At 59.2% G+C, this 18,410-nt stretch overlaps 2 protein-coding genes across 2 annotated transcripts; one reads left to right on the top strand and one right to left on the bottom strand.

Moving 5' to 3' along the window:
* Positions 1-1,190: 1,190 nt before the first annotated feature.
* Positions 1,191-6,178, bottom strand: RPUSD1 (RNA pseudouridine synthase domain containing 1). The gene is made up of 6 exons (XM_055709710.1): positions 5,921-6,178; positions 4,983-5,174; positions 4,754-4,877; positions 4,526-4,628; positions 4,338-4,439; positions 1,191-4,066 (listed from the first exon to the last, which is right to left on the bottom strand). The coding sequence occupies exons 2-6, from the start codon at positions 5,162-5,164 to the stop codon at positions 3,666-3,668; spliced, it is 912 nt and encodes a 303-aa protein (XP_055565685.1). The 5' UTR covers positions 5,165-5,174; positions 5,921-6,178; the 3' UTR covers positions 1,191-3,665.
* Positions 6,179-6,367: 189 nt separating this feature from the next.
* CHTF18 (chromosome transmission fidelity factor 18) lies at positions 6,368-18,223 on the top strand. The gene is made up of 22 exons (XM_055710084.1): positions 6,368-6,489; positions 6,627-6,773; positions 6,911-7,037; positions 7,154-7,328; positions 7,439-7,528; positions 7,669-7,721; positions 7,930-8,071; positions 8,729-8,941; positions 9,739-9,836; positions 9,965-10,088; positions 10,244-10,377; positions 11,163-11,256; positions 11,330-11,428; positions 11,706-11,836; positions 12,123-12,285; positions 12,436-12,660; positions 12,769-12,918; positions 13,464-13,594; positions 15,348-15,492; positions 16,441-16,557; positions 17,428-17,485; positions 17,904-18,223. The coding sequence occupies exons 1-22, from the start codon at positions 6,408-6,410 to the stop codon at positions 18,038-18,040; spliced, it is 2,835 nt and encodes a 944-aa protein (XP_055566059.1). The 5' UTR covers positions 6,368-6,407; the 3' UTR covers positions 18,041-18,223.
* The last annotated feature ends 187 nt before the right edge of the window (positions 18,224-18,410 follow it).

Here is an 18,410-nt window from a genome sequence, read left to right on the forward strand (position 1 = left end):
GCATTTGTCCTGGGAAAAGGGAAGGGTGAGAGCAGTCAGCAGGGCTGGCCGGCTGCCTGTACCACCTGCTCGGCTGGGTTTGGGGGCATCAGCCTTTGCAAAGGGTCCCTGGCCCTGCCGGCGTGGTGCTGAGTGGGGTTTGCCATCCCCTGGTGCTCCCAGCTCTTGTCCCCATCCCTGTCCCCCACCGAGCAACCGGTCCTGCAGCACCTGGGCTTGGTCATCGCCTGTGGGTGTTTCTGGTTTCTATTTTGGAAAGATTTACTGTAAAAATAGCTCTTGTTGGAGTGGTAAAATGACAGAAACTTGTTTGGTACGAGGCTGCTGGTGGGACACAGCCCCTGCCGTGGGCTTGCCGGCCAGAGGTGGCTGGAGCAGGAGGGCGGGGGCACATGGGGGCCCCTTTGCAGGTCAGCGCGTCCACCGTGTCCCCACGGAGCCCTGAAACAGCCTCAGGAGGAGCAGGCACAGGAGCATCCACCCCAAACCTGAACATGCTGGGAAGCATCAGCCCAAGCCCCTTCCCCTGGGTGGCTCCGTGGTGGGCTCCGGCTGCAGGTCCCTGCGCGGTGCAGGTGCAGACACAGACACTCCCTCCGCTTAGCCAGCCGCTTCCCTGCCTCGCCAGCTTTATAAGCTTAAAAAATCTCACAAGCTGAAGGCTGCGAATAATTCCTTTGGGTCTTCGCTCACTTCTCCAGCTGTTCCAACCTGAGGAATGACTGTTGATGTACAAGAATTATACGGGAATCACAGCGGCCGCAGCTTTCCCTGCGCCCCCCAAACACGGGCAGCCCCAGGACCACTCCCCCATCTCCTGGCCAGGAGGAGCTGCAGTGTCCCAAAATCAGCAGTTTGTCTTCTGCCTCTGCTCTTTGGGTCAGGACGATCCCAGCCACTGGTGTTAGCCAGGGTGGGCAGTGGGCAGGGACAGGCAGGGGACAGGCCAGGGCAGCGGCATCTGCCCCCACTGCCTCGGGCACCTGGTTCTCTGTCTGTTACTAAACCCAGGAGGGCTCTGGGTGGTTTCGGCCAGGGAATTTCAGCAGAGCGAGGATGATTGGGTGCTCAGACAACAGGTTGGCCAGGTTGGAGCCCTGGGCTGCTCCCGCTGTGCCGGTCTGGGCTCATTCTTGGAAGCCCTGGGCACCGCAGCAATGTGCCAAGGATTGAGAGACCAGAGGGCCAACTGCAGGATCACAGGTAATGGTTTACTACGGTAACGAGCAGCAAGAAATAAGGGTTTTTGCAAGCTGTACAGAACGTCACAGACACACACCCCATCACAACCCCCCCGTCCAAACGCTTGAGTGGATTCACGGATGATGCAGCAAAAGGCCCTGTGGCAGGGACGGCAGAGGAGGGAGCAGGACTGAACGCGGCACAGGAGGGGACCCGGGGAAGGGCAACTGGAAAACACCTCTGCAGGGTAAGGAAAATACACATTTATCTCTGGTTTCTGCAACTCTGGGCACAAGTGCAACGTGCGAAAGCTGATGGGTGGTGCAGGGGCTCCTCAATGCAGATGGCAGGGCGAGCACTGGGTGCCAGCCCCCAGTGATGATGGTCCATCAGCATCCCCCTGTGTGGGCACTGGTGTGTCCCCATGAACCACCCCAGTGACCGCCAGCCCCACGGGCAGCCTCGTCCTGGACATGTCCCCTGTCACACTGTGGGGACCGTTCTCACAGCAGGGCCCACGGGAAGGGAGGGACTGCAAAACTCACCCATAATATTTCAGGATCTCCCGTGCACGTCACCCATATTTATTCTTTGGTAAACAGGTTCACGGTATTAATTTACAGCTTTGGGACCTGCCTACGGCTGCCTCTCCCCTCCCTGGCCACTCCTGGGAGATGGGATGGGACTGGGGAGGAAGGAGTCGGAGCTCCTGCTCCTCCAACCCTCCCTGAACCCTCTGCCAGCAGCTCGTGAGCCTGCGATCCCCGCTCAGTGCCCAGCTGGTGCCTGCAGAGCCGTGTACCACACGCTTGGCAGCATGTAGCACCAAGCCATGACAGCTAAGGGGAGGTGACGGCTACCCGGTGCCCGGCCGCATGCCGCAGCACGGTGAGCTTGCACCCACCAGCACCCGGGGACACAAGGGACAGGAGGTGCAATACCCCACGGGGTGTCAATGACCCTCACAGCGCATTCACCCACGAGAGGGCTGTGCTGTTTTACTCTCTCTCAGGGTAGGAGTATTAGTTGTGTGAAACCACTCACAGGTGCGTTTTAAATGGGACGGGGCTCGTGGGATGACAGTAACGCTGGGCACGTGCTGATGTGGTGGCTCGGTGCCAAATCCCCCGGGGAGCTGCTGTGTATGCAGTGGGCTCCAGCACCCCGGTCCCACCCCGGCCCGCACAGCTCCCTGCTCCCTTCCTTTTCCAAATGTCCTCTAAGGGCTGCCGCAGACAAGCAGAGTGGGAAGGAGAGAGCGAAGCGGCACAATGCCAACCAGCAAAGCAAGGGCATTTCCAGAGAAACTCTTCTTGGCATCTTGCAAAGCGCCAGCACGAGAGCTGAGCTGCTCCCCACTCCTCGCATCAGTCCTCAGCCTTTCTTTCAGCTTCAAGCATTGCCTCGGCTGCCCTTGCTGCCCCGAGGCCCTCCCAAACTGCCCACCCGAAGGACCTGCCCCCGGCACCCTCCAGTGCTGACACCCCTGCAGCAACCTGCCAGTGAGGAGCCACGCACCGGGACCAAAACATGACGCTTAGACCCCCTTGTCTGGGTAAAGCAGAAGGGGACTTGTGTCTTCTGACCCGCCTCAGCAGGGGTGACATCCACGCTCAGGGTAAAAGTGGATGCTAAAAAAGGCAATGCAAGTAGAAGGAGTATTAAGATCTATTACAAAAGCTTTGGGCTGCTGGCTATCCGACCACAGAAGTACTAAAAATACACTCGTTTTAGAGGCCACCCGTATTTCAGAACTGCTAAAAGATGAGATTCTTCTCATAGAAATTTGAAAAAAGTTTAAAATCCATTCGTGTCAACTCACTCACCCTCAACAAACCTTTAAAAAAGCCTACATGCGGGCTGAGGGAGGAAGGTGAGTGTGTGGGCAGGGACCCCTCCTGCAGCCACTGTGCAGGACCCCCCCAGGACTAGGGGCTGCCGGTGCCCCCAGGCTGCACTTCAGCCCCCTGATCTCCCACCTCCCACACGACGTGTGTGCATTGAGTGCAGCGGGATGGAGCGGAGGGAATGGGAACAGGGGACATGGACATCGAAGCTGCACACGGCATGTTCTCCCCTCCCTCTGCTGGACTGCATTTTGGCATCCCAGCGCTGAGGGTTCACAGATACGTCCATCGTGCTCATGGCAAAGGCAGTGTCCGTGCCACCCACCCCGGCTGCGCCTGAGCCCCGGGACAGCGACGGAAAGCTTTGGGGTCACTCTAAGCTGGTACGTGACACATTGACTCTGCTGCTGAGGCCCAGAATTAGGAAAGGGGCATCCGCTGGCCAGATGGATGATGTGTACATTAAAAAATAAACCCATCCTAATCGCTGCTAAAATCTGCCTAATCTCAGCCCCAGAAGTGAGGGAAGCCATGGAATACAGAAAGTGCAGATGTGGAGTCAGCGCTGGGCTCTGCAGGGACCCACTGAGACAAAAATGGAGCGTTGGGCTGGAAATGCAGAGACGTGGTTTGTGCTCACTCCAAAGCCCACTCGGCCAACCACTGCTCACACCGGGCTCGCTGCTCCTCTGTCTCCGGGCTCTTGGCTTCGCTCGGTGCTTCCTCTTCTCTGCCACCAAGCACGGCTTCTTGGCTCTCCTCCTCTTCCCCCTTCTGCATCATCTTGTCCTTCAGCTCCTGGATGGTCTCATCCAGCCGGTGGGTGACGTGGTGGGGCACCCAGTTGCTGTCCATCGCGGTGACAAAAGGGTCGGGCGCACAGACCTCGATGAGCTCCTTGCCGGTGGGGATGCGCAGGTAGTAGGCGTGGAGCATCATCCTGTAGGGACTGCTGTCCTTCTTGTGGCTGTAGGTGAAGTCCCCCACGATGGGGTGGCCGATGGCGCTGCAGTGAACCCGCAGCTGATGGGTCCGCCCTGAGGGGACAGTGGGAGCGGAGGAATCAGGGACACAGGTTATCCTTGGAACCCTCCTTGAGGGCACAGCGGTGTGAGGTGACCACATACCCGATGACATTTGTCCCCCCAGGCAGAGAACCCTCTGAGCTCAGCAGCTCTCGGCTCCCTGCCTTTGCACCACGTGCCCATGCCAAAGCCCAGGGCTGCAAGTGCGGGTCCTGGCCCCAGGGGCCACCTCAGAGCTGCTGGGGCAGCAGCCCCCCGCGCCGCCCCAGCCCCGAGTCCCCACCTGTCAGCGGCTGCAGCAGCACTTTGGTCACGGGGTCTCCGCTGTAGGACCCGTGCTCCAGCACGATCAGCTCCGACTGGCAAGGCTTGGGGTTTTCGCAGCCTGCAAGGAGACCCACAGGGGGGTCAGCTCCCCCCGCGTGGCCCGGGTGGTGTGGGCAGCGCAGGCAGGGTGTGGGAGCCGCTCACCCTCCGTCCCGTCGATGCACATCATGTGGGTCATGCCCTCGGTGGTGTTCTTCCCGATGGCGTAGCGGATCGTCATTCGGCTCTGGCTGACGTGGCCCCGGACCTGCAGGGCAGAAAGCCGGTTGCAAACGGATCCTCACCGGGGCGGGATGCTGGGACACAGAGGCTGAGCTGCAGCGCAGCAAAACCGAAGTCAGGTCCAGGAGCAGGGCTGAGGCGGGGGCTTACCAGGGCCAGATAGGCTTTGGTCACCAGCCGGTCTTTAAAACACTTGTAGGCGCTTCCCGCTGCCGCTTTGTTGAGCGCGACGCACAGGGCCCCGCTGGTGGAGAAGTCGAGTTGGTGGCAGAACCTGGAGAGGAGACGGGAGGCGGGGGAGCATCCCCGGGCAGTGTCCCCAGCCAAGGCTGGCTGCTCGCGGGCAGGACAGAGCCCGCCGTGGTGCCTGGCTGCTCACCTGAAGCCGTAGTAGGTGTCGGGGTCGGCCAGCTCGGGGAAGCGGTACTTGAGCTGGCTCTGCAGCGTCAGCGTCTCGTACCACATCTTGCTGTCGATGCGGATGTCCCAGTGCTTGTTGACCACGATGAAGTCAGAGCTCTGGTACAGGATGGACAGGTTGTCGATGGTGCCCGGCTCCATGGTCAGAGCCCTGCGGAGAACATGAGGGGAGGGGGGGTGAGCAGGGTGGGAAGGGCCTCGGGCTGCCTGTGCCGCTGGGATGGGCACAGCCCCCCAGCCTGAGCACCCCCAGGATGGGCACAGCCCCCCAGCCTGAGCACCCACAGGATGGGCACGGCACCCCCAGGATGAGCACAGCCCCCAGCCTGTGCACCCCCAGGATGGGCACAGCACTCCCGAGATGGGCACGGCGCCCCCAGGATGGGCACAGCCCCCAGCCTGTGCACCCCCAGGATGGGCACAGCACTCCCGAGATGGGCACGGCACCCCCAGGATGGGCACAGCCCCCAGCCTGTGCACCCCCAGGATGGGCACAGCACTCCCGAGATGGGCACGGCGCCCCCAGGATGGGCACAGCCCCCAGCCTGTGCACCCCCAGGATGGGCACAGCACTCCCGAGATGGGCACGGCACCCCCAGGATGGGCACAGCCCCCAGCCTGTGCACCCCCAGGATGGGCACAGCACTCCCGAGATGGGCACGGCGCCCCCAGGATGGGCACAGCCCCCAGCCTGTGCACCCCCAGGATGGGCACAGCACTCCCGAGATGGGCACGGCGCCCCCAGGATGGGCACAGCCCCCAGCCTGCGCAACCTGATGGGCACAGCCCCCCGGGCAGCGAAGGGCCGCGGCGGGGGCGGGCAGGGCGCGGGGTACCCGGCAGGGCTGCAGCTGTACCGTGGCACCAGTGTCACCGCACGGCTCCCCCCCCCCTTACCGCTGTCCCCCCGTGCAGGCGCAGGTCCCACAGCGGCGCCGGTGCTGGGCCGCTCCGGTCTCACGGCGGGGCTCGGCCTCCCCCGCTGCCAGCCGGGCCCGCACTGCCGGGAATACGGAGCACGGCGGGGGCACAGGGGACACGGCGGAGGGGACCCCGCGTCCCCCGTCCCCCGCCCCGCGCCCCGGCCGACCTGCAGCGCCGTCCCCGGGCCGCGCCGGGCGGCTTCGGCTACATCGCAGCCAGCGGCGGCGCGGCGCGTCCAATCAGCGTCCCCGCCTCCGCGGCCAGCAGCGGCGCGTCCAATCAGCGTCCCCGCCTCCGCGGCCAGCAGCGGTGCGTCCAATCAGCGTCCCCGCCTCCGCGGCCAGCAGCGGTGCGTCCAATCAGCGTCCCCGCCTCCGCGGCCAGCAGCGCGGCGCGTCCAATCAGCGTGGGCCCCGCGGCGGCGCGGCGGCCGGAAGCGCGGGCGGGCGGCGCGGCGCCCATGGCGGGCCCGGAGGAGAGCCCCGGCGGCGGCTTCTGCCGGCGGTTCGCGGCCGAGCTGGAGGTGCTGGCCGAGCTGGGAGGTGGGCGCTGCTGCGGCATCGCGTCCGGGCCTGGGGGCGCGGAGGAGGGCGGGAGAGCCCGGCCGCGGAGCCGCGTGTGCGCACCCCACCGTGGGTCCCCTGCGGTGACCGGTGCTGCCGCGTTACGCCTGTTGCAGATGGCAGCTCCCCGCCCGCCGGGCCGCAGCTCTCCCGGCTCCGAGGCAGGAGGCAGCCGCCGGAGGAGCTCGACCCCCCCGGGGACAGCAGCGCCAGGAAGAGGGACCGGGGCTGTGCCCCCCCCGGCTCGTCGCCCACCCCCCGCAGTAGGTTTGGGGGACCCCTGGGTGCTGCTGCCCCTCCCCGCCCCGAGGGGTGCAGGGTGCTGCTGGGGGAGCAGCTGGGTACCGGCCTTCTGCTGAGGATGCTTCTCCTCTTCCTTCTGCCCTGGGGTCTCTCACAGCCCCGAAGCCGAAGCGACAGCGCCTGGAAGCTGTTAAGAAGCTCAGCTTTGGTGCGGATGAGGACTTGGCTCCTGAGGTCCTCTGGGATGCTGGTCCAGAGACACCTTCTGCTCCCCAGATTGCCAGGTTGGCCACCTTGAACCCCATGTTTAGCAAGGACGAGGGAAAGGGACCTTGAATCCCACAGTGGGGTTCAAGGTCCCTTTCCCTCACCCCTGCTAAAGGAATCTGGTGTTCTCCAGCTTGGACCACCTGAAGAAGAGTAGCATGGCCTCACTGCAAACCACACCACCCTCTGAGAAGAAGCAGGTACTCAAGCGGCCACCCATCCTGGAGGACTACATCAACGTGACATCCACCGAAGGTACCAGGGTCTTCATGGTGGTGAGGGATGACCCCTCCAGGACGGGGGTGGAGGTAAGGAGGGGGGGGTTCCATTCACTTCAGGAGGGGATCTTTGATGAAATACGAAATGTCTGTGCTGAGCATCGGTACAACTGTCGGTGTGTGTTCTCTGGTCCTCACAGCTCCCCGATTCCCTGGGCTGGAACACACGCAGGCCGCTCCACTTGCTGGGGGTGCCTTTCTCCTGCCTGAAGGAACAAGTGCATGAAGAGGTATCGCATCTTTACACCGACCTTCCCGTCTCCCCTGCCACCACTCGATAGCCACAGTGTTGGCTCCCAGATCCCTGCTCCCCCCGGCTGTGGGTTAGTGGGGTGTCTCTGACCCCCCTCTTGCCCTCTTTGTGCTCAAGCGTCGAAGGTATGTTCTGGAGGTGTCACAGCAGCTGACAGAGATAATAAACAGGTGAGATGGTGAGATGTTGGGACAAAATCCCACTCCTATCCCTACCATGCTGTCGGATGCGCCTCCCAAGGTGCTCTGGTGGGGTCCAGCACTGGGGACCTGTGAGCAGAGGAGCCTCTTTGCCCTCAGCATCCCCAGCTTGGGAAGCCTGGGTGTAATTCCCAGCGCTGTCCTGGGTGCTCTGGGGCAAGTTAATTCTGTCTCGTAGTTGCCTGGAGAACAAGACCGGTGCCGAAAGCCCGGAGCCTGGTGGGGAAGCGGAGCCGGCAGACGAGGAGGAGTCTGCGCGGCATTGCCTCTGGGTGGACAAGTTCACTCCCCGGCACTACATGGAGCTGCTCAGTGATGATGTGAGGTGCTAGGATAAGTCAGGGCTTGGAGTTTGGGTGGGTTTACCGCTTCTATAACTCTTCCTTAATTCCGTGGGATCAAGGCTTTATAGTGCTGCCTTTGATCGTGGGGCTTTCAGAAGCATTGGCTGGGGGCTGTGTCCCTGCTAGCCCTGCCTGGGGGCGTTCTGCTGCCGAGAGCTCAGGGAGGGGTTTTTTCAGCTGTAGGCTGTGGGCCTTCCAACAGAAAAGACTATGAAAGATGGCCAAAATAAGACAAAAAGATCGGGTGCATTTTAACTAGGAGTTGTTGGCTATTTGATTTTTTTTGGAATATTAGAAGGGAATTGGAAGTTATGGAAGAGGCTGTGAAGTGCTGGGTTGAGCCAAGACAGAAGAGGGACAGCAGGACTGGGGCCGATGTGACTTGTCCTTGGTTGCCCTGTGGGATGGTGGCTGAGTGGGAAGGGAAGCTGTGTTCCCACGCTGTCCCAGAGAGATGCTGCTGTGACTGGGTAACATGGTGACGTGCGAGGTCTCTCTTCTGCACTGCCTCCCCAGGCTCAGCTCCTTCCTCTGCAACCAACACCGGTTTGTAAGCCATGGAGGGGCCTTCCTCTGTCCTCGACCAGGTCCTTGCGAGGTTTGATGGGGTTTGCTTGCTTTCTTGCCCCACAGTACACAAACCGCTGCCTTCTGAAGTGGCTCAAGCTCTGGGACACGGTGGTGTTTGGGAAGGAGCAGGCCGTGAAGAAGGCCAAGCCCAGCACTGAAGCTCGTCCTCCATTTGGCCGCCCCAAGGAGCAGCAGAATAAGTGGAAAACGAAGGTCCAGCTCACAGAGGAGATTCTGGAGGCTGAGCTGGACCAGCACAAGAGGCCCAAATACAAGGTGAGCAGGACAGGACACCGCTGTGGTGGGTCTCCTCTCCTATGCCCCTCGTCTTGCCGCTGAGGTGAGGAGCAGGGTCTTCCCTTTCTTTTCCCTCTTTCTCCCCTCTCTCCCTCCTTCTCCCCTCTCCCAGTACAGATCTAGGAGGAATCGGATTCCTTGCTGCTTCTTAGGAAATACGGGGGTTTCTCATTTCTTCTTCTGTTTCAGCTTGAGTACTGTAATAATCTGGGGAGGGCAACAGCCTTCTTTCAGCCAGATCAGGTGGGCCAGTTGAGGAAAGACATACCCTTTTTAGCAGAGGTTGGCCTTGGCTTTAGGGGCAAATAACAAATAAATAATGTGCCTTTGAGCTAGAGTTTCTGCATCTGGAAAAGAGCAATGATGCTCAAATGCTAAAGGGAGCAGAGATAGCATACCCAGGCCAGCTTACCAGCTTCAACCTGTCTGGTGAGAGGATATAAAAAAGGGGAAAACAAAAATAGATACTAACAGCATTGTTTCCCAGGAGGGTAATTCTGGAAGAGATTTTGTTCAGCCTTTTCTGTCTGTTGCCCTGCAACCTTAAACATATGCATGAGAGATGCTGCCAGGATGACTGTTGCCTCTGAGTTTCTGTTACAGTCTCCTTCCTCCAGTGACTTTCCCTTTTCCCTGTGTGTCTACACATGAGTGCAGCAGCTCCCAGGGCCGGATTGCAGGCTGCAGAGCCTCGTCCCCTTGCATGGCAGCCTTGGTGGGAGCTGGAGGAAGCCTTGCCTCGCTGCCTGCTGGGCTGATGTTGCTCTCTGCTGTAGGTGGCCCTGCTCTGTGGCCCGCCTGGCTTGGGAAAGACCACGCTGGCCCACGTCATCGCGAAGCACGCGGGATACAATGCTGTTGAGATGAATGCCAGGTGAGTCTGCGCTGGCTGCTTAGTTTTGTCCTGCCCCAGAAGTGGGTGGAGGTGATGCCGTGCTGGAGGTGATGCCATGCCAGAGGCAATGCCACGCTGCAGCAGCCTGGCACGGGCTTGTCTTGCAGTGACGACCGCAGTCCTGAAGTTTTCAAAACCCACATCGAAGCTGCTACCCAGATGAAGTCTGTGCTGGGCGCCAACGAGAAGCCCAACTGCCTGATTATCGATGAGATAGATGGCGCGCCTGCGGTAAGCCCCTGCTGGTGGGCAGCCTGGAGCTAGCCACCTTTTGCTTTAATTATTACTCCACTAACAGCTCATCCCTTGTTCTGTCTTACGAGCTGTTTCTTGCCTCTGAACAGCAAGAATTCATCCCTTCTGTCCTTATTTATATTTTTCCCAAGGCATCTATCAATGTGCTGCTAAACATCATCAACAGCAGGGATGCGCAGGGTGAGGCAGCGGCGGGCACGGGCCGGAGGAGGCAGCGCGAGGAGAGGCTGCTGCGCAGGCCCATCATCTGCATCTGCAACGACCAGTTAGTATCTGTGTGCCTGGGGAGGATGGGGAGCTGAGACCCCTGCCCCAAGCAAGGAGGCGGCTGCTGTTGCCTCCAGCCGAAGCTTTCCTGTGCCGCGTTGCCTGTCATCAGATGGCGGCTTAGAAGTACCTTATGAAAAGTAAAACTACAACACGCTCAGCCTTCCTGAACCCTCCTGGGTGTTGTGTCTGCTGGGGTGACTTGTAGCTGGGTGTGAGTGGACAGTTGCTTTTGTGCATGCCCAAGCATGCAGTGGGGTGCAGGCAGCTGCTAAATAACCCGTTTCTCTTTGAGTGGAACATTCTCCTATGGAGACAGGCTGAGAGAAGTTGGGGTTGTTCAGCCTGGAGAGCAGAAGGTGCCAGGGAGACCTTAGAGCAGCTTTCCAGTGCCTAAAGGGGGGCTTATAAGAAAGATGGGGACAGATTCTGTAGTAGGACCTGTAGTGATAGGACAAGGGATATTTTAAATTAAGGGAGGATAGATTTAGGTTAGATATTAGGAAGAAATTCCTAATTCTTCCCTGTGAGGGTGGTGAGACACTGCCCCAGGCTGCCCAGAGCAGCTGTGGGTGCCCCATCCCTGGCAGGGCTCAGGGCCAGGCTGGACGGGGCTGGGGGCACCCTGGGCTGGTGGGAGGGGTCCTTGCCTGTGGTGGGGGGGGTGGAACTAGGTGGTCTTTAAGGTCCCTTCCAGCCCAAACCGTTCTGTGATTCTGTGATGGATAGCTGGATTTCTCCCTCTGCTAGGGTCACTGAGACTGCTGTGCTTTCCTTTGCCAGGTACGTCCCTGCCCTCCGCCCGCTGCGGCAGCAGTCGTTCCTGCTCAACTTCCCTCGGACGGCACCGTCCCGGCTCGCCCAGCGGCTCTGCGAGGTGCGGTGGGGCCAAGGGCTCCTCTGGGCCCCCTGACCCCCAGGCCCTCCCTGCTGACCCCCCTCTCCTGCAGATCGCCCTGCGGCAAGGCATGCGGGCAGACACGGGCGCGCTGCTGGCGCTGTGTGAGAAGATGGAGAATGACATCCGCTCCTGCATAAACACTCTGCAGGTACTGGTGTCACTGGGAGCTCTCGAGGGGACACAGACTTGCTGTGGCTCTTGACGTGATCTGGGCTCGCATGGGGATGGAGGGGGAAAAACTGTGTCCCAGGCAGATTCCTGAAATGTCCACCCCGTCCCCTGCTTTATTTTTAACCTTGATTCCCCTACAAATGGAGGACGAGCGATGCGCCGCTGCCTGGCTTTCCCTGGCACCAGCTGGCTGTTATGGGCATCGCCTGCCTCCCCCTGTGCCCATCCCCACCAGCCCCCTGCTTGTGTTGCAGTTCCTGCATGGCCGAGGGCAGAAGGAGCTGAACGTGCAGATGGTGCAGACGATGAAGATTGGCTTAAAGGACCAAAACAAGGGCCTCTTCTCCATCTGGCAAGAGATCTTCCAGCTCCCAAAGGTCCAAAGGTAAAAGGGGGGATTTATTAATTAAGCACGCCGCTTCATGGCGTTCCCTTGCTGCTTGTAAGACCTGCAGTGGGGAAACCTGGAAGGTCCTGGAGAGCTGATCTGCCCTGCAGCAGACCTGGCCTCGTCAGCAGATTTGTGTGTCCAGATGCTCCTTGACTTGCTCTCTTTGGATGTGATTTGGCATCGGTATTTCCTTCGGTCCAGTTTGCGAGGGTCCAAATATTCCTTGCTGGTCTGTTCCGTGCCAGGGCAGTCTGAGCAATTCCGTTTGGGCTTCCCCCAGGCACAGGATAGGAATGGACCCTTCTTTGCCAACCCAGCTCCTGGTGGGTGATGAGGACCTGTTGCACCTCGGGGGGATGGCTGGCTTCAATGCATCCTCCCACCGCTTCCACCACATCCTGCACCTCGCCATCTCCTCAGGGGAGCAGGAGAAACTCGCCCAGGTAGAGCAGCCGAGGGGGAGAGCCGGGCCCCTCCCTCTGCTCTGTTGTGCTAGAGCTGAGCTCGGTGGGATGCTCAGAATCCCAGTGGCATGCGCTGATGGGGCTGTCTGCCCTGCCTCAAGCCGTCTCTAATCCTTTGTCCGCTTCCAGGGTCTGTATGAAAATTTCCTGAACATGAGGCTGCGGGACTCCAGTTTCAGCTCTGTGTGCTTGGCCCTGGAGTGGCTGGGCTTCTCCGACCTGCTGAACAAGGCTGTCCTGCACAGGCAGAGCTTCCAGCTTATGCGGTACCTGCCCTTCCTGCCTGTGGTTTTCCACCTGCTCTTCGCGGCCACCAGCGTCCCCCGGATTGCTTATCCCAGCAGCCAGTACGAGGCAAGTACCTCGTATGTGGTGTATGGTGGCAGCGTGGCTCCAGCTGTCACCCATGGGGACATCTGTGGTCGCAGCCATGGCTGAGCTGTCCCTGCCCTCTCCACGCAGGCCCTGGCCAAGCTGAACCACATGCAGAACCTCGTCATGTCCATGGTGTCGGGGATAACGCCCAGTGCCCGCAGCCGTGCGGGTCAGCAGTCTCTCATCTTGGAAGTGCTCTGTCTGCTGCTGGACATCATCACCCCGAAGCTCCGACCGGTGAGTGCCCACTGGTCCCCTCTCACTGCGGTGGCAGGAGTTCTGGCTGGGTGACGTGCCCCCTCCCCCGGCACGAGGGCTGGGGGACATCCCTTGGGCTGTGTCAGCCAGGCACAGGCTGAGCTGTCCAGGACCTCTCCCAAATCTGGGGTCTGTTTGGCATTGCAGCTGATGCAGCAGTTGGAGGGAAGCTGGGGATGTGGGGCTGAGACAGCCAGCTGCTGGGTGCACGGGGGGATGTCCTGCACCTCCTGGACCCTTGCACCCGGGGGGTGGGCTTGGCTGCGCAGGGGCTGGGGAAGCTGCAGCAGTCTCCTTCAGGCAGCTGCCTCACCTGAACGTGTGGTTGCACCGAGCGCGTTTACCCGTGGGGCTGTCAGAGGGGTCTGTCCCTAATAGGAAACTAAACTTGGTCTGAACCTCGTGGGTACTAACTGTCCTTTCTCGTGTAGAGTCACACCCTGTGCTTCAGGTTATTTTGATATTTAGAAGATATTACGGATCAGTGATGCTCTCCCCTTGCTGGGCTCCGCTCTCCTCCCCAGGTGAACACCCAGCTGTACAGCCAGAAGGAGAAGCAGCAGCTAGCAGACCTCATCAGCACCATGCTGGCCTACAACCTCAGCTACCACCAGGAGCGCCTCCCTGAGGGCCAGTATGTCTACAAGCTCGACCCGTAAGTCCCAAGGGTGAGGAGAAGGCATAGGGGGGTCAAAAACAACAGCAGAGCGTCCAGGAAGGGGTGAGCCTGAAAGCATCGTGGCATGGAGTGGGTTTCTTGCAGCTGGAGCTGGGAGGTTTCTCTGGTGGTGGCAGCTGGGCTGGCAGGAGCTGCCGGGTGCTGGGGTGGCTGCAGGGACCTGACTTTCTCTGATGGCAGCTCTGTGGGGAGCATCTGCTTCTTCATCTCCTGGTTTTTTAAAGGAGGAGCCCTGGAACCTTGTGGGTACCTGGGGCTGCTGCTGGCTTTGCTCCCCCTGCAGCGTGGTCCGGCTGCCCCCCTCACCTCCTCCTCGGGCTGAGGCTGAAGCAGGGCTGGGTTTGCTTTAATGGGATTAAAGGAATGGAGGCAGCTACCTTCGGCTCCGGAGCTGGCAGAGAAGGGACCGACGCTGCTGGGGGCTTGCGGCAGCAGAGGGGAGCAGGTCCACCAGGTCCCACCTCACACACGGGAGGTGCTGCAGCCACTGGTTTGTGTGTCACCAGCCAGCCATCGCTAGACTCTCTGCTTTAAGTACATGCAGAGCCATAAACGCTCCTGAGGCTTCGGTGAAGTAATACAGACCCGACCACAGCTAGGAGCAACGCTAATGTCTTCCTGGTGCAAAGTTAATTACAAAAATTAGCCTCTGTTAAATCAAGCAGCTATATCTAATTACAGTGAAGCACTTTATTATTTTTTTTTTCCCACGGAAAGCCTGCGGGATCTGCAGGGGCTGTGGGGAGCCATCTGCCCCTGCCCTCCCCGGGTCAGGCTGTGCCACCTGAATGCAGCCCTGAGGGAACTGTGGGACATTGGGAGCCACGTGGCACAAGCAGGCACGTTGATTTGATTCGCTTCACTTTTTTTGGCGAATTCTGAGCCTGTTTCCTGGCCGTGTGCAGCGATTATGGGGACCACAGGGGGTGTCATGTCCCCGTGGCACCTGCGAGTTGTGTCCCAGCATCTCTCAGCAAACAAAGCTGTTGTTGACAGCAAAACCTGTGTTTTCTCTTTATAACTTCTGAAATGGTAGATTGGACAGATCATTTCTAAATGACTGCAAAGGCATCTGACATAGGACTTTGCTCCCTTTAGTTAAAGGGGAATAATACTGAATGTGAATAAAAGCGTGAAATATTTACAGCTGGCAGAGGAACCGGCCCAGCTGGCTCCTTGGTGCTGGCTGTGCCTGGGCTTTCGCTGTACAGAAACAGGCCTGAACTCCAGATCTGGTGCACTAACCTTGTTAATAAAACTGCTCTGATTAGCCAGTATTACTGTTCATGGCTGTATCTCAATTAAACAGCTCCCCACAGGCACCTGGGGGTTCATGCGAAGGGTCATGGTACCACTTGTGCCCAAGCTGTGATGTGAGTCTGTTTTTTTCAGGGCAATCTGTTTGGTGCAGACCTGCCTGCAGTTTCCTCTTTTTGCGGTAAAACCAAGATTAAAGAGCGTGTAATCCCTCCCGAGTTCCCATTCAGCCGAGATGCCCTGCAGCAGCTTGGCTCTGTGCGGCCGGCACTGCTCGTTGGGCATCTTCTAGCGCTGCCCTCGCACGTGTGGGCTTGGAGAGGGGAAACTGAGGCACTGCGGCCAGGCTTATACTGAGAGGCTGGGGGAGACGGGGCTGGGAGGATGGTGGGTCTCCCTATGCTCATGTCAGGCTGCAGTTTCCATAATGCTTTTTTATTTTCAGTATTGTTTTCTCCCCTTGACGATGCAGAAACGTGGAGGATGTCTGCCGGTTCCCGGACCTGCCGGCTCGCAGGCAGCTGACCTACCAGGCCAAGCAGCTCATCGCCAGGGAGATTGAGCTGGAAAAGATGAGGAGGATGGAGACTTTGCTGCAGGCGCGAAACCCGGGCGAGGTAGGGAGGGCTGGCAGTGTCCTGTGGTTCTGGGGGGGTGGTGGGTCCGTCGATGGGGATAAAGCCCTTAGGGCTGGTGGGGGGACATGGTCTTTCCAAAGCGGCTGCTGGCTTTCGCTCTGCAAATGGAAATCCAGGATTAAACTCGCCCAGTCGCAGCCATCTGCACGCACATCTGCCTGCGGGGCAGCACATCTGTGCTGGGGTGAAGTGCCCAGGGGCTCATCTTTTTGCAGCAGTTCTGGAAAGAGGCGCTCGCTGTGAGTTAAAGGCTTTTCAACTCTGTAACTAGGGTTGCAACAAGGTGGGAATTGTAGTGTGTCTGGGGCAGCTGGCCTGCTGCTGGCCTGCTGCCTGCCTGTGCATTCCCTTGCTTCACTTCGACCTTCCCGAAGGTCCCAAAGCCCCAGGAGGAGCAGAGTTGCTCTGCCCACTGCTGAAACGCTCTGGGGAGCAGCGGGCAGCAGGCGGGAGAAGGTGGAAATGGGTGGAAAAGGCTGAGAAACTGTTCAGGTGTAGCTGGTGCCTGCCCTGCCCTGGTGCCATGGGGATAATTAATCCCTGAGAGCCCCTTGCAGCAGAAGAGCTTTCTCAGGGGACGTGTGGCACAAAGAGATGCTACAAAAATATCTCTGGAGGCTCCTTGTTTACACACTGCCAACTGTGGAGTCCCAGGGAAAAGGACTAAACATGCACATGCCCAAAGCACTGCCGGGGCTAATCCTGCCTGCTGCTGTGAGGCAGAAAATGATGAAAAAAAATCCTTACCAAGTCGTTTGGATATTATAATCAAACCTGGCAGCAAATAGAGGGGGTGTGCGGGATGGATGACAAGGCACTGTCCTGCCCTCAGGCTGTGCATCACCTGGGGGGGAGGGATGCCCAAACCCTGAGCTCCACCAGCCCCAGCCCCGAGGGGACCCTGGCTCAGGACTCTCCTCCCCACAGGAGCCCAGGAATGGCCTCAGTGAGGCTGGGGAGCAAGCGGATGCAGGGCCAGCAGTGCCCCCCAACCACCACCAGCGCCTGGAGCACATTGTCCGGAGGGCAGCGGTGGAGGACAAGGTGAGGGGGCTGCAATTTCTGCCTAATTTCCTACCAGCATATATCCATTGATATTTATTGTTTATTTAGTCCAGTTTCTTTTAATAGGATAGTTCAGCACCCCGCGTCCCATAAATGCATCGCTGGGTTTACAGCATCGGGATGAATTGGGTCTGGGTGACAATTATGGACATGTGCTGTGAAGCTTTCAGGGGTAGGGAGGGAAAAAGATGTAGATATTTGGGCTAAAATAGCTGAATTTTGTCTCTGGGAGCTGCAGGGCTGGGGGCAGAGCTGCTTGCAGGTGGGGGAGGTATGCACATGGCTTGGGGGGCTGCAGGGGAAACCATCCATCTTCCACCAGTGCAGTGGGTGAGCTGGGCTGGTCTCGCCCCAGGTATCCTGGTAGTGGCCAAGAGGAGCAAGGGGGGGTCCCCTGCCCCCACCCCTCTCCAGAGGCCCAGCCTGGAGGCCTTGGCTGGCTGTAAAACCCTGTTTTAGCCTGGTGAACCTTGAAGTTTGTCTTTCCCACCCCCTTTTGAATGCCGTTTGCATTTTACCGAGCCCGCTGGCTCTTTCTGCAGGATTTGCATTTGGCCCCTGCCCGGTGGCTTCCTTCTGCGCCAGGTGCTTGGAGGGGGAAGGGGCTGGCGCAGCCCCGAGCGTGGGGTGAGAGTGTGGGGTGATGGCCGCACGCAGAGCCCCAGCGCTGGGCTCCCCTGAGCTGCCGTAGGGCTGACTTTGCTTAAAACTGGGGAGAGCAGAGCTGTGTCCCCAGCGTCTGGCCTCGCACGGGGGGAAACTGGGCTCCTTCTGGCTGTCCCCGAGCGCGAGCTGTAAGAGCAGGCACTGGCGGAGCCGCGCTCACCTTCTGCTTTTTCCTTTTCGCAGCCTGAGACCGATTTCTTCGGGCGGCCACTTCGGCAGCAGCGGGCGGCCGTGGCCACAGGTGGGTGGCAGAGGGTTGGATGGGATGGGCACGGGTGCTGCCGGGGGGGTCCCCGCCCTGGCACAGGGTACCCGGACCCCACACAGGTGCCCAAACAGGGGCACTGTGCCTGGGGGGACATCAGCGGGGTGGGAGGAATATATTGAGCCAAGTGACCCTCGGGTGCCTGCGGGCAGCTCGGTGGATTCTGGCAACATCTGAAGGGCCAACGAAGACCCTGAGCTGAGGAGCACGGTTGTGGGAGCAGTGTGGGTGCTCTGAAGTTTGCAGGATCCGGGACATGGGAGCATCAGCTCAGCCCTTGCAACGCCCCCGCGCCTGCAGCAGCTCCTGGCTCTCAGTGTCCTGGGCGCAGGGTGTAACTTCAAGGTTAAGAGTTTCTGCAAGTTTTTGATATCAGTCTCCCCCCCGGCTGCAGCCCCTCAGGCCTCCAAGGAAGAGTTGAGTGAAAGCCAGATGGGGAAGGCCGTGGGGAAGAGCGATGTCTGGTTCCGCTTTAACGAAGGGGTTTCCAACGCCGTCAGGAGGAACATCTACATCAGGGACCTGCTCTAGCGGAGGTGAAGCCCAGGAAATCCTGTAGATAGAACTGAAGGGAGGAGCTGGCTTTTGGCTTTCTAACCCATGGGTGGGGTGTGTGTGCATGAGCCTCTCTTTATTTTTTAGTACCCGCTTGTTTTGTTTAAAAAAATATTAAAAAAATAAACAGGAAGTATTGCTGTTTATTTCATTTATAAACCCTTAGTTGTCGTATGTTGCCTCTTTTGCTGCAAAATTGTATCCTACAATATACAAAAGAGTATCTAAAATCACTGAAAATGTTTTATAAAAGTTTTCTTCCAAGTTGAGAAAGCTGCTGGCTTGACGGCAGCAGCAGCCGTGAGCGGAGCTCTGCAACTAGAACGGGCAGCCCAACCCCAGAGGG

The sequence above is a fragment of the Falco cherrug genome, chromosome 4 (assembly GCF_023634085.1).
Source record: "Falco cherrug isolate bFalChe1 chromosome 4, bFalChe1.pri, whole genome shotgun sequence".
Taxonomy (NCBI): domain Eukaryota; kingdom Metazoa; phylum Chordata; class Aves; order Falconiformes; family Falconidae; genus Falco; species Falco cherrug.